Source organism: Erinaceus europaeus, chromosome 15 (assembly GCF_950295315.1).
Source record: "Erinaceus europaeus chromosome 15, mEriEur2.1, whole genome shotgun sequence".
NCBI lineage: Eukaryota > Metazoa > Chordata > Mammalia > Eulipotyphla > Erinaceidae > Erinaceus > Erinaceus europaeus.
Window position 1 is genome coordinate 94,867,940 of NC_080176.1, and position 14,462 is coordinate 94,882,401.

Sequence of the window (14,462 nt, forward strand, 5' to 3'; positions counted from 1 at the left end):
CTGCACTGAATTACTTTATTCATAAAATAACTTGTTTTTTGAATTATGAAACTTCAGTATGTTTTAAACAAATGAAAACATCTCATTTCCTGTGAGTTATAGTTAAGAACAGCTGTTAGAAACTGCAAAGAAAGGGGGGAAAAAACCCTCAAAATTATGATCTATAAGCAAGTATCTTACAGAGCAGACTCTGCCCACAGCGACAAGGGCCATGAGCTGCCGGCAGGCACCGCCTGGGGGAAGACCCGGCTAGTCAATCATTCTGACACAGCTGAAGTTTCCTTAAATGGGAAGGGCAAAAAGGTCTCAGTCGTCATCACACAGCACTGACACTACTGGGGAAACAAGACGTGCGAGAAGTATCAAAAGATTTAATTTACACGATGGAAAAACATACAGGAGGACTGCATGAGACAGTGCAGCGACTCACTCCTCAAAGTCTCTCTGAGCACCTGGAGTGAATCTACAGAGCAGCATGAAGACCACTGAAACTGATTCGCTCAACACACCGTGAGGGGAAATCACATCTCAACCGAGCAAGCTAATTCTCCAGCACTGGCCATCTCTCCTGCTTGTTTACGGGTCCTGTGGCTCACAGTCAAAGTTCAATCTGTGCCTGACGTTTTTCAGTTCAGACATGTCAAAGCCTAGAAGCACAGAAGGCTTGTGACTCTTTATTGCTTTCATGCAAATGTATCTCCTTTTGCCAAAGAACGAAGCCACGTCGATCTTCCACACCCACAAGAGGGAGGACAGCAGTTCTATCTCTTTCCTGCTAGGATACGGTCTCTTGTGGAAATAGTCTCTGAGAAACTGCTTCTTGTCTTCGTAGGACCGCTCCTCGTACCGCGCGGGGTCCAGCGCCAGAACCTGCAGCGGGTCCTCACGCGGCGGCGGACCCTCCGTCCCGCTCTCGTTCCGCGGCCTTTTGAAGGGCGCGACGCCGGCCGCCTTCTCCAGCCCGGGGGCCGCGTCGCCGCCGGATGGCAAGGGGCCCGGGGGCCCGGCCGGGCCGTCAGGCAGCTTGCGTTTGCCAGGCAGGCCGGGGTCCTGCAGCTCCTCCCCTAGGAAGAGCAGCTCCCCGCCATCTGGCGGGCCAGGCGGCGGCTGCAGGCCCGAGCTGCTGTCCTTGGGGGCGCTGCGGCAGCGCACCAGGTGCACGGCGATGGCGGCCAGCGTCATGCTGCCCGTGTAGACCCCGCAGCAGTGGATGCACTTGAAGGCGGGGGACCTGAGCACCGTGTGCACCGTGGGCGTGATGTGGTGCCGCTCGCGCAGGTGCAGCTCGTAGGCCTGCGCCGTCACGAAGGTGCCGAAGCAGAAGGGGCAGGTGAGCGCCTGCCGGCCGGGCGTGCCCAGAGCACCCTCGGCCTGCGGCCGCACCTTGACATACACGGGCACCAGGGCCTTGGAGTGGACGCCGGCCAGCACGGCCAGGTAGACCTCGCGCTCCCCCAGCGCCTCCCGGGGCAGGGCCGTGGTGAAGTCCAGGTGTGGGAAGAGCAGGCTGCCGTCGGCGTCCAGGTCCAGCTGGAAGCCCCGGCCGCCGTAGTCCAGGGGCAGCTGCTTCTTGCCGCGGTGCGCCGTGCGGCTGTGCTCGCTCAGCCCGCGCAGGTCGTGGAAGGTGCCGGGACAGAAGAGGCAGCCCAGGCCGTGAGTCAGCAGGTGCTGCATCAGCTCGGCCTCCGCCAGCTGGCTCTTGCAGGGCAGGCAGCGCACCGTCTTCTCGCGCACCCACTTGAGGAAGGGCGCGCAGGCCGCCAGCTTCTCGGGCTCCAGCTTGCCGGCGGCACGGGCCTCGCCGTGCTTGTGCGCCACCTCCATGTGCACCTGGTAGACGTTGGAGGGGAAGAGCTCGTTGCACACGGGGCAGGTCTTCCACTGCTTGGCCTGCCTGAGCGCCTGGCCGGCCTCGGCCGCGGAGCAGGAGGCGGGGAGCAGCACGCTCTGTGGGGCGCTCACCACGGGAGGGGACGGCACGCCGGCCGAGGGGACGGCCACCTGGGCGGATGCGCCCGAGCGCAGCAGCTGCAGAGGCACCTGGGGGGGCGCGACGGTGGGCGGCACAGGCAGCGTGACGGACACTGGGGCCAGCGTGTATGTGGGGATGCCGTTCACCTGCTTCCCGGTGGGGATGAGCTGTCTGAGGATGGAGCCGGACGTGAGGAAGGTGGCATTCTGTGCCGCACTGGGCCTGGCGGGCTGGCCGGTGGGCAGCAGGTTGGTACTCACAGGCTGGCCGAGCTGCAGGACTCCGGGCCGTGCCGGAGGGCCCACGGGCAGGACCCCGGACAGCACGGGCTGGCTGAGCTGCAGCACCCCTGGGCCCACGGGGAGGGGCCCCGAGGACGCCGTCGGCCCGGGAGGGAGCAGCGCGGGCGGGACCACCTGGCCAGGAGGGAGCACCCTCAGTGGTAGCGTCTGGCTAGGGGGGAGGACCCGGGTGGGGACCGTCAACCTGCTGGGGACCACGGCCGCCGGAGCAGTCTGGCCAAGAGGCACGACCCCTGGCTGGACCACCTGGCCGGTGGGCGGGACCCCAGAGGTGGCCGTCTGGCCGGAAGGGATGACCCTGGTGGGAGTCATCTGGCCGGTAGGCAGGACGCCCGATGGGGCCGAACGGCTCACAGAGATCACTCCTGGGGACACCCCCTGCAGTAGCCCAGCACTGACAGAGGGGCTGACGGGAAGGACACGAGGCCCCACGGGCCTGTTCAGTGAGAGAACATTAGGCCCCACCGGCTGGCCGAGGGGCAGCGGCCCCGGGTGGATGGCTGCGTTTGCGGGGAGGACGGCAGACCCGACAGGTTTGTTCAGCGGCCCAGCCGGCGAGCTCAGGGGCAACACCGCAGGGTTTGTGGGTGGGTTCAAGGGAACCCCGTGAGAGAGGAAGACAGGCGGTGGGGCGGCGGGCTGCAGGGGGAGGCCGCTCTGGCCCCCGGGAAGAGGGCTGGAGACCAGAGTCACGCGGTGCTGGGCAACGGCGGGCGGGGAGTGGGCCGCCACCTGGATGGAGCCCTGTGAGGGTCGCGCCCCGGCTGGACCGGGAGAGCTCTGAGGCACAGCGAGATGGAAGCAGGGGGCGGGGGCGGGGGCGGGGGCGGGGGCCGGGGCCGGGGCCGGGGCCGGGGCCGGGGCCGGGGCCGGGGCCGGGGGCGGGGCGGGGGCCGGCCCGTGCGTGGCCGGTTTGGGAGCGATGTGGGCCTGCCTCAGCAGCCCGGCCTTCCTGATGTGCTCGGAGATGACGGAGCGCAGCTTGTTCTCCAGGTCGCGGTGCAGGTCGGAGGTCAGGATGTGGTACAGGAGCGCATCCTGGCTGCCGGCCCTGGCGTTGCACTTCTTGCAGTAGTACCTGTCGACCCTCAGGGCGTTGGGGGCGGCCGGCTCGGCCCCGTCCCCGGCCCGCAGCCCGAAGTAGGCGTTGATCAGGTAGTGGAAGTGGGCCACCAGCACGTGCTTCTTCATGCTGTAGTAGAGCGTGTTGGAGAAGCTGCACTTGAGGCACGTGAAGCTCACGGCGTCGCCGCGGGAGGGCTTGGAGTCTCCCGCGGGGCTCACGGCACAGCCCTGCAGCTTGCGCGCGGGCGCGTGGAACATGCGAAAGTGGCGGCCCACCACCTTGGGATGGGCGGAGAACACGCAGTTGGGGCAGGGGATCAGCTGCTCCTGGTCCAGCTCGTCCTCGTGGCAGCGGTGCAGGTGGTTCCGGAAGGAGGTCAGCACCTTGCTGGAGTACTTGCAGAGGCTGCAGCAGTACGGCTTAGTGCGGTACCTCTGTCAAAGGGAAACAAAGCAAGTCAAGGCGCTCAGTCCAGCTGCCAGCTCTCTGCCTTCTGCAATCAGGGCGGGTGACCTTCTCTACTGGGCACGGTGGCCCCGCCACACCGAGCAGGGACAGAGTGAGCTCCTTCGAGGGCCAGAGGGCGAGTGACTAGGCACAGTGGGCCCCACACAGCTCTACCACTAAAGCACCCCTAAGTGACAGGTGAGCCTAGGTGAAAGCTCTACTCCAATCAAACCTGACTTACAAACAGTAAGACAACTTCCAACTTCGCAAATCACACCACTACATAGTCTTTATTTTTTTTCTTTTTTCTTTAATGTTTCTACTTATTCTTGAATAGAGACAGAGAAATAGAGGAGGGGGAGACGGGGAGGGAGAGACACCTGCAAACCTGTTCCCCACTCGTGAAGCTTTCCCCCTGCAGGTGGGGACCAGAGGCTTGAACCTGCATCCTTATGTACTGTAATTTGAGCGTTTAACCAGGTGTGCCACCATCTAGCCACCCACTATCATTTTTTTCCTTCTTAGACATTAAGAAATATATAGCTATTCCTTGTTGCACAAGACACATGACTTGGCTCACAAGTTGGGTCTACTGATGTATTTCCAGCCATCCCAAACAAAACCCTCATGACTTGCATCTACTGGCCTGTCAGAAGCCATGACGAACTTCTCTGTGCAAACCCGTGACTTTCCAACAACCCAACACACTGAGCTAACTGCACCAGGGCAGTAAACTAGGCCCCCAGCAAAACAAAGCTGCCTTCTTCCTTCTCGTCACTTTTCCTGAGTTCTTATGTTCTTATAACCCTAACCTCTCCTCTCCAAATCCTAAACCTCCCCTGGAATTCTCCTCTAACCCTCCAGCTGGCAAGTTGTGGCTTGTCACTGCTATCTCTGTCCCCCTTCCTGGAGAAGGCAGAGCTGTGGCCAGGTCCCCAGAGAGTACTGCCCACAGACCCCTGGTCTGCTTCAGACCACAGGATACAATGCTGACAGAATCTCTCTCTCTCAAATGAATCGGGATTCAACAAGCTTGTGGCACTGACAGACACCTGGCACAGTGCTGTCCACATGGGACCCTCTGCATCCCTTTCTCCAAGGAAGCCGCGTGTTCTGTGGTGACTGGAGGGAAGCAGGGAACCGCCGCTCCCAGCTCACACCCCTCTGGGCCGGGCCTGGCAGAGGCCTTCACTCACCTACCCTGCCCGCACTCCCACACACAGTCACCCACGCTGCTGTCCACTCGGTCCACACCAGGCTTCCGTTTCCTCAGCGACTGCTGGCTAGCAAAGCCCAGGTCCATCCACAGAGCTGACGGGACCCACACTGGACCAGACGCGGGACCCCTGTCCACCGGCTCATAGTCAAGTTGTGAAACCAGGTTCACCTGGCAGCTGGAGGCTCGACTGCTTTAGTTCTATTTGGTTTACGTATTTACACAGAGAGGGAGAGAAGAGGCAAAGGAAGACAGAGAGAGAGAGAACTAGAGCATCACTGACCCACGGGACACCAGGAATCAAACTCGGGACCTCAGGCTCCCAAGTTCACAGCCAGCCCTATACTCACTGCACCCACCTCCTCCCCTGCAGTCTCCTGAGTACAATAAAGGCAAACAGTGTCCTCGGAGACGACACTTTGTGAGAGGACACAGACCTTAAGACCGGCGTACTGTCATCACAGCTGGCCACACCTCAGGTTCAGGGTGACGGGGGCGGGTGCCAGAGGGAGGGAGGCAGAGAGCGAGGGCAGCACAGCACCGCTGCACCTGCGGTTTCTTCTGGTGCTGTGCGGTGGGACTCCGACCAGGCCCTCCCACACCATGTGCTCTGCTAGCAAACCGCCTCCCACGCCAGGGGGACCTTAAACGTGAGGCATGACGTTTGAGCCATGAAAAAATAAACTGGCCTTCAAACTAAAGCTTTCCTGCTCTTTTTAAGATACTGTTTAAAAATAAATAAAAAGACACATCACAGGCTAAGAGAGTTTACAAACTAAACATCTAATAATGGGCTGGTATCCAGAACACATACGTGGTCATGTTCAAATCGCAACAGGAAATGGCCAGCCTTTAGAAAACCAACAAAAGGGAGCACAGGTGCCAAGGAAACGAAGATGCCCGGCATCCTGAGTCGCGTGAAAAGGCAAGCTGGGGGAGGGCGGGTGGCGCGGCGGCACACCTGCTACCACGTGCAAGGGCCTGGGTTCAAGTCCAGAGCCCCCACTTGCAGGGGGGCGGCTCCACAGTGGCAGGGAAGTGCTGCAGGTGTCTTCTGTTTGCTCTCCCTCTCCCCCCACATCCACTGCCTCCTCTATCAAAACAGAAAGGGGGAAAACGGCCGCCAGCTGCAGTGGATTTGTTGTGCAGACACCAAGACCCAGTGATGACCCTAGTGGCAAAAACTAAATAGCACAATAACAATAAAATGGTCCAAATCAGGGTCCAGGTGGTGTGGCCAGTTACTGACTGAAGGCGCAGGTCCAAAACCCCAGCCCCACCTGCAGAAGAGCTTCATGAGCGGCAGAGCAGTGCTAGTGTCTCTTTCTGTCTGCCCCTCCCTCTCACCCTCTATCAGTGAAATAAAAAAGAAAAAAGAAGTGCTTACAGGGAGCAGTGGAGTCATTGCACAGGAATGAGTCTAGCTGGTAACCCTAGGCGGTGGTGCACCACACGCAAGGACCAGGTTCGAGCCCCTGTTCCCACCTGCAATGGGGGCACTTAACAAGTGGCGAAGAAGGCCTACCGGTGTCTTTTTCTCTCCCTCTCTCCCACTCCCCTCTCAATTTCTCTGTCCTATTGAATAAAACAGAATCCACCGCCAGGAGCAGTGGGTTTGTAGTGCTGGCACTGAGCCCCAGCAATAATCCTGGAGAAAAAAAAAAAAGATAGAGAGGGGGTCCAGGAAGTGACGCAGCGGATAAAGTATTGGACTCTCAAGTACGAGGTCCTGAGTTTGATCCCTGGCAGCACATGCACCAAAGTGATGTCTGGCTCTAGCACTGTCGCTCTCTCCTCCTCCTCCTCCTCCCCCTCCCCCTCATTAATACATAAACAACTAGATATTTTAAAAAGAAAGAGAGAGAGAGAATGCAAACAGTAAGCAGCAGTCTCCACCACACCTGTGGGCAGATAAACATCACGCCGGGTACTGGAACCCAGCCCTGTCCCACATCACTGTGGGAGGAAGCAGAGTAGTGTGGACACTTTGGGAAAGTCTACAAACCTTTGTATCACATATAAGCCAGTAACCTCAAGCCCTGGTGTCTGCCACGAAAATGAAAGTGTATGCCCCCACAAATGTGTGCCTCCCCCCAAGCCAGAGGAGTCATCTGTGACCGTGTTCCCTATCACATGGAGAGAAGAGCGGGGGGGGGGGGGGGGGGGAGCCTGGAGTCTCTTGTGGGTACACAGCTGCTGTCTGGATGCTCAGCACTGAGCTCCAGCACCTGGGTCCCCCAAAGTCTCTGGCTCCCAAGCACCAAAGCCTGCAGGTGTTTATCTGTCTCTCCCTCTCCTCCTGCTTCCCCTCCTCTCTCAATTTCTCTCTGTTCTATCCAACAACAGCAGCTATAACAACAATAAAGATAAAGATAATAAAAAAATTTAAGCGGGGGGTAGATAGCACAATGGTTATGCAAAGAGACGCTCATGTCTGAGGCTCCAAAGTCCCAGGTTCAATACCCTGCACCACCATAAGCCAGAGCTGGCCAGTATTCTAGTTAAAAGAAATAATTAAAAAAAAAGATCTGGAGCTACGAGCAGCAGATCGCTTTCTCTCCTCTCCTCTCCTCTCCTCTCCTCTCCTCTCCTCTCCCGGATCAACTAGGAATACCAAAGGAGACCACCCGGACCGAAACAAGACAGGACTAGAATGACCACAGAAACCCAGTAAATCACCCGTGAGTACAAACACGCGTGGCTGGTGACAGAGAGGAGAGAGGGGCCTAAGGAGAGATTAAGTGACTGCTAACAGTTCGACAGTTTGTCAGTGGAGACACCACCTCCAGTCTGCTCCACCAACAAGGGGACAGCTGAAGGGAGGAAAGGACTCCCCAGAGACTCACCAAGTACAACTCTGAGTCTCCATTGCTACTACCCTCAGAATCTGGAGCAGCAACAGGGAGGGACACCAGGGCACAGAGATCTAACCGGGAAACTCAGGAGAAGACCTATACCTCGGTGGCATAGCTGAAGGGCTGTGAAAGTCTCTTTGCATAACCACTGGATTATCTCTGCCACACCCTGCTTTATCTCTTGGTCAGGAGTCATTGATTAAGCCAAGAAGCCTATTGATAGTTAAAAAGCCCTCAGGCTACCATAGCCTACAGGGGGAAAAAAAAAAGGCTTTTACACCACTGAACTCCAACTCAGGGATTGAAAAACCTCTTAACTTATATAAAATGGTTAAAACAACAAGAAAAAATAAAGGAGACTCGAACCAGGACAAGAGTCCAGCTAAAAGTCCTCCAGAGGGCAAAGCACAAAACAACAAGTTCAACATCCAAACATTAGCTAAGGAAATAATAACAGGAGTGAGTAAAGAATTTGAAAAAATTGTAATCAGAACTGCAGGAACAACAAATGAGAATATGGAAGAAAATTCTAATTATCTCATGGTTATTAGAGAGCTGAAAGCTGAAATTGCTGAGCTAAGAAGGCAACTAGCTGAACAAGCTAAAACAGTATCAGAGCAGGGCAACAAAATAGATGAACTCCAGAAAGCAGTAGAGGGCAGAGAGAATAGAATCAATGAGGCTGAAGACAGAATTAGCAAGATTGAGGATGAATTAGAGACAACTAAAGAAGAAGTAAGAGATCTCAAAAAGAGATTAAGAGATGCTGAAAACAACAACAGAGTCCTATGGGATGACTTCAAAAGAAACAATATACGCATTATTGGCTTACCAGAGGAAGAAAGAGAAGGGGAGGAAGAAAGCGTTCTCCAGGCCATAATAGCTGAAAATTTCTCTAGTCTAGACAACACCAAAGACATAAAAATTCAAGAAGCCCAGAGGGTCCCAAACAGAATTAACCCAGACCTAAAGACACCAAGACATGTCATACTTAGATTGGAAAGGAATAAGGATAAAGAAAGGATCCTCAAGGCTGCAAGAGAAAAACAAAGAGTCACCTACAAAGGAAAACCCATAAGATTAGCAGCAGACTTCTCCATACAAACACTACAGGCCAGAAGAGAATGGCAAGATATCTATCGAGTGCTCAATGAGAAAGGCTTTCAGCCAAGAATACTATATCCTGCTAGACTGTCATTCAGACTAGATGGAAGCATCAAAGCCTTCTCAGACAAGCAACAGTTGAAGGAAGCAACCATCACCAAGCCTGCCTTGAAAGAAGTTCTGAAAGGTTTCCTATAAACAACCAGACCACCACAAATAGGACATATATCAAAACACTCTAAAACTCTACAAGAATGGCGTTAAAATATCTTCAATCTTTGATATCAATAAATGTCAATGGCCTGAATTCACCTATTAAAAGACACAGAGTAGGAAGATGGATCAGAAAACACAACCCAACAATATGTTGTCTACAGGAAACTCACCTAACGCAACAAGACAAACACAGACTTAAAGTGAAAGGATGGAAAACTATCATTCAAGCCAATGGCCCACAAAAAAGGGCAGGAACAGCTATTCTCATATCTGACATGATAGACTTTAAAATACATAAGATTAAAAAAGATAGGAATGGACACTACTTAATGCTCAGAGGATCAGTCAATCAAGAGGACTTAACAATTATTAATATCTATGCACCCAATGAGAAGCCATCTAAATACATCAAACTTCTACTGAAAGAGCTACAGCAATATATTAACAGTAACACAATCATAGTAGGGGACTTCAACACCCCACTATCTCAACTTGACAGATCATCCAGGAAGAAAATCAGTAAAGACATAAGGGAGCTAAATGAAGAGATAGATAACCTAGAACTATTGGACATTTTCAGAGTCATTCAGAGCAAGTTGTGGTATATATACACAATGGAATATTACTCAGCTGTAAAAAATGGTGACTTCACCGTTTTCAGCCGATCTTGGATGGACCTTGAAAAAAATCATGTTGAGTGAAATAAGTCAGAAACAGAAGGATGAATATGGGATGATCTCACTCTCAGGCCGAAGTTGAAAAACAAGATTAGAAAAGAAAACACAAGTCGAACCTGAAATGGAATTGGAGTATTACACCAAAGTAAAAGACTCTGGGGTGGGTGGGTGGGTGGGGAGAATACAGGTCCATGAAAAATGATGAATGAAATAGTGGGGGTTTTATTGCTAAATGGGAATCTGGGGAATGTTATGCATGTAAAAAAAAAAAAAAGAAGTAGAAACGCAAAGCAGAAATTGACTGAGTTTGGAGTATGGCACCAAAGTAAGAAAGCAGAAGTATACTAGAGTTTGCAGTGAGTACCTCCCTAATACTTCCTCTCCACTTTTCCAAGCTTTGGGTCCATGATTGCTCAACAATTTGTTTGGCTTTGTATGTTAACTCTCTTTTCAGTCACCAGGTTCCAGGTATCATCAGGATGCCGGCCAGACTTCCCTGGATTGAAGACACCACCAATGTGTCCTGGAGCTCAGCTTCCCCAGAGACCCATCCTACTAGGGAAGAGAGAGGCAGACTGGGAGTATGGACCGACCAGTCAACGCCCATGTTCAGCGAGGAAGCAATTACAGAAGCCAGACCTTCTACCTTCTGCAACCCTCAATGACACTGGGTCCATGCTCCCAGAGGGATAGAAAATGGGAAAGCTATTGGGGGAGGGGGTGGGATATGGAGATTGGGCGGTGGGAATTGTGTGGAGTTGTACCCCTCCTACCCTATGGTTTTGTTAATTAATCCTTTCTTAAATAAAAATAAATAAAAAAAAAAAAAAAAAAAAAAAAGATCTGTTCTGGACAGTGCCTACCTTTCCTGACCCTTTCATTGAAATACATCCACAAATCTCTCCAACACTCCCGCACCATCACGTGTCATGCCGCCACTGACACTCCGATTACTCCGAGTCCGATGAAAACCTGAAGCCCTACTGCGTGCCCCCGCTTCACTCTCTGAAGTCTCAGCGGCATTCTCTTCCGCATCTGGCCACCAAGTGACATCACCATTTCACGAGCGCAGCCCAGCTACGTCCTAGTCATTCTGGCTCTGACTCCAACTGGTGCTTTCCCTCGAGCTCCATCCTGCAAGATGGTCCGGCCAGCCCCGCAGCCATCGCGCCTGCTCACACTCAGTCATGGCCTTTGTTTTCATGTCAAGACCCAGGTGCTGCTTTGCTTCTCAGCGTCCACTCCAGGCCAAGTCTCGATCTTTTCACCAGCAAAGCACACATAAAGGCACAGACAGGAATGCCGGCACTGTGTCTGCCAACCAGCGGCAGGAGTGACACTGAGACAGGCGACTAGAGACAAGATGCGGCCATTTTCCATGGCCACCGCCCCCACTTGTCACCACGAGACCAACTTCTTAGGGAGCTGGCCGAAACTCCCAGCAGCCAATGAACACGTGGGTCACTAGTAAGGAGTAGTGAAGTCAGGTATTAAGACTGCCGGCTACGGTCCAGGGTCTTTCAGATTCAGCTTGGAAACAGCTCACCCCATGGAGAGTACACATCACTGTGCACAAGGACCCAGGTTTGAGTCCCTATAACTACAGGGAGCACCAACAAGGGGACGCTTCATGAGTGGAGGAGCAGTGCTATGGTGTCTCTTCTCTTTCTCATCTTTCTTTTTCTTTAAAATTCTTTCCAGAAATTAATGTGTTTTATATATATATTTCATTTATTTATCAGTGAGGAAGATAGGGAAAGAACCAGACATCACTCTGGTACATGTGCTGCCAGGGATTGAACTCAGGACCTCATGCTTGAGAGTCCAATGCTTTATCCACTGTGCCATCTCCTGGACCACTCGTTCTCCTTGTCTTTCACCAACTTAAGGAAAAATCTGCTGGGAGAGATGCTCCAGCAACCCTGACAGTAGAAATCTCTGTAAGGAAAATGCCAACAACAGAAGAGCGGCTCACTCCTTAAAGGGGATTTTAAGCTGGGATTCCTAAGACCAGTGTGACCTGGGTCACATCAACTGGAAAGCAGTGCTTGGCTCTAAAGTGGCCGTGACAGGAAGACCTTCCAGAAGAAAGCACTTCAATAAGTAGACTTAAACGGAAAGCCACATTTTAACCCGAATCTGCTTAAGTTTGATGTCTTCAATTATTATAGCCCAGAATACTCAAACAGCCATGCTTTCTTTGTAGTCTCTGAACCGGGATATACTTACCTTTACCCACCTAATTTAACATACAGACCCGAGTGAATCAGTGGCATCTTATAATCAGAGCCTCCTTAGTTCTATGTCATAAAACACAACCTTTGGGGGCCGGGCGGTAGTGCAGCAGGTTAAGCGCACTCGGTGCGAAGTGCAAGGACCAGCGCAGGGATCCCGGTTTGAGCCCCCAGCTCCCCAGCTGCAGGGGCCACTTCCCAAAGCAGTGAAGCGGGTCCGTAGTTCTGTAAAAGCTAACACCACATCTCTTGCCCCATTCATTCATCAGAAACCCAAATACATGTGCTGATTCTCACAACTAAGCTGATACTTCGTCTCTTGAGGAAAGACGAAAATCAAATAGGAAAATACATACCACTTTCTTTCCAGAAGGTTCCCAGAGAGAAATATCTCCCCATGATGTGTTATAGAAGTACTTCTCTCCTGGATCAAAGCCTTTAAGGTCCTTTTTTAGAAGGAGAAAAAGAGAGTGATTAGTATGGAATTCCAGAAGATGAATATTTACTCAGAACTGAAGAGACTACTTAGCACCTGAGCACTGTACAAAAGACAAGTCAGATGAAAAGGTAATCATCACCACGAGTGTCCACTAAGAATCGAACCAGGAAGGTTGACATGATACGAGTCAAAACTATAGTCTCATAAGAAATAAGCAGCACTGCAGACGGTGCAGGGGTTCTGCCAAAGTCTCTCCTGACTGAGGCTTCGAGGCCCCAGGCTCAATCTCCAATTCCACCAGCCAGGGCTGAGTAGCTCTAGTCTTTCTATATCTCCCCACCCCCTGCCTCTGTCATAGCCTACACGAAATACATTTAAAGAAGAAGAAAAAGACAAAGAAAGCAAGAAGCCTCTACAAGAAACAGCACAGGTGGTAAGCACTAAGGGGGTGGGGGAGGCAGGGGCTGGAGCCGAGGGGCTGGGGGGTACAGTGGTGTTTCCAGCCTCAAAGGGAGTTTCAGGTGAGGAGCATGGGGGGGTGGGGGCTGGGGGCCGAGGTGTGTCCAACCGCAAGGGACAATCAGGTTCCCAATCCGGACCAACAAGTAAATGCAGTAAGACTCTAGCCTAACTTAGATCCCACTAAAGTCATAGGGGCATTTCCCCCACAACTTGAGGCCAGACCCCATAGACCTAGTAAAGGTTTTAGCTACAACAGATGTGACACTCAGCACTCTAACAGCTGAGAGAAAACGCAGGCTCCTCAGATAAAGCAGGGTGCAGCCTACAGTGTCCCGGCTGTGCCCAGGGACTGTGAGCTCAGACTGACAGGGACTGGAGGCCACACAGGCTCCTGTGCTGACTGTGAACACACATGGGCCCTGGGGCAGATCCATGAGGTAAACAGTTCATTGTATTTAGGGTGGGAGTAGATAGCATGATGGTTATGCAAAGAGATTCTACGGCTGAGTAGAGCTCTGGTTAAAAAACAAATAGTTAATAGTATTTATATATATTCTTCAAGTTTGGGAGCTACTCTCTCTGCCCTAATCCAACTTTTTAACCCTAGTCTCAACTCTGACCATTTTCACAATAATTTTAGTCTGCCTTCACGTTAGCTATCAAGCTCAAGCGAATTACCAAAGTCATGGGCTCCTAGGAATGTACCTGAAATAGACTTCTTAGCTTCTTACCACCCTAAGAGCCCTATTCTCATCTGCTCTACTTTCTGGTTCCTGTTTATTAAACATTTTGTCCTGCTTTATATCTTTCAGCCATCAAGTTGCAGATGCTACCATGACACCAACCTGACTTCCCTGGGCAACCGACCTCACCAATGTGTCCTGGAGCCTCCCCTCGATGCCGGGCTAGCCTGAGGGTGTTTCTTCCCAGGCACGTGCTCTCTGGGTTGGAGAGAACTCTGCCTGAGCCAACCTAGGCTGCTGCCTACTCAGCGATGTGGGAGAGGAACCAGGAACTCTTGTGGCTGAGCTGGAATGCAATGCCATGCTGGCTTTATCCATCTGCATTTATACTCTCCAGGAAGGAAGTGGTAGGGTGTAAAAGCAGGGTGTGACTAGGAGAGGGGGCAGAGCAAAAAGAGAGTTCAAACCAGTGGGATTAAACCAGTGTCCTGCAGACAGGGCAGGTCTCAGGTAAAACAGTGATTATGTAAATAGACCACAGAGTTCAGCAGTGGAGCAGGGGGGAGCTGGCGTACTGCCTAACACCTCCCCAGAGCCCTGCCCCACTAGGGACAGACAGACACAGGCTGGGGATGTGGATCCACCTGCCAACACCCGTGTCCAGCGGAGAAGCAGTGACAGAAGCCAGAGCTCCCGCCTTCTGCTCCCATAAAAATCTTTGGTCCAGACTCCCTGAGGGGGAGAAATGTCAGGGGAAGATGACCAGAGGGCTCTGAAACCCAATTCCAT

The 14,462-nt window shown here is 52.7% G+C and overlaps 1 protein-coding gene across 2 annotated transcripts in view; it reads right to left on the reverse strand.

The window, feature by feature from the left end:
* Positions 1 to 351: 351 nt before the first annotated feature.
* The window catches only part of ADNP2 (ADNP homeobox 2), a 31,551-nt gene continuing 17,440 nt past the window's right edge, over positions 352 to 14,462 (reverse strand). For both annotated transcript variants that reach the window (XM_060174065.1, XM_060174064.1), the window contains exons 3-4: positions 12,446 to 12,535; positions 352 to 3,774 (exon numbers count right to left, since the gene is read on the reverse strand). In XM_060174065.1, the coding sequence (XP_060030048.1) occupies positions 577 to 3,774; positions 12,446 to 12,535 (3,288 nt within the window). In that variant the 3' untranslated portion in view covers positions 352 to 576. The remainder of the gene's footprint in view (positions 3,775 to 12,445; positions 12,536 to 14,462) is intronic.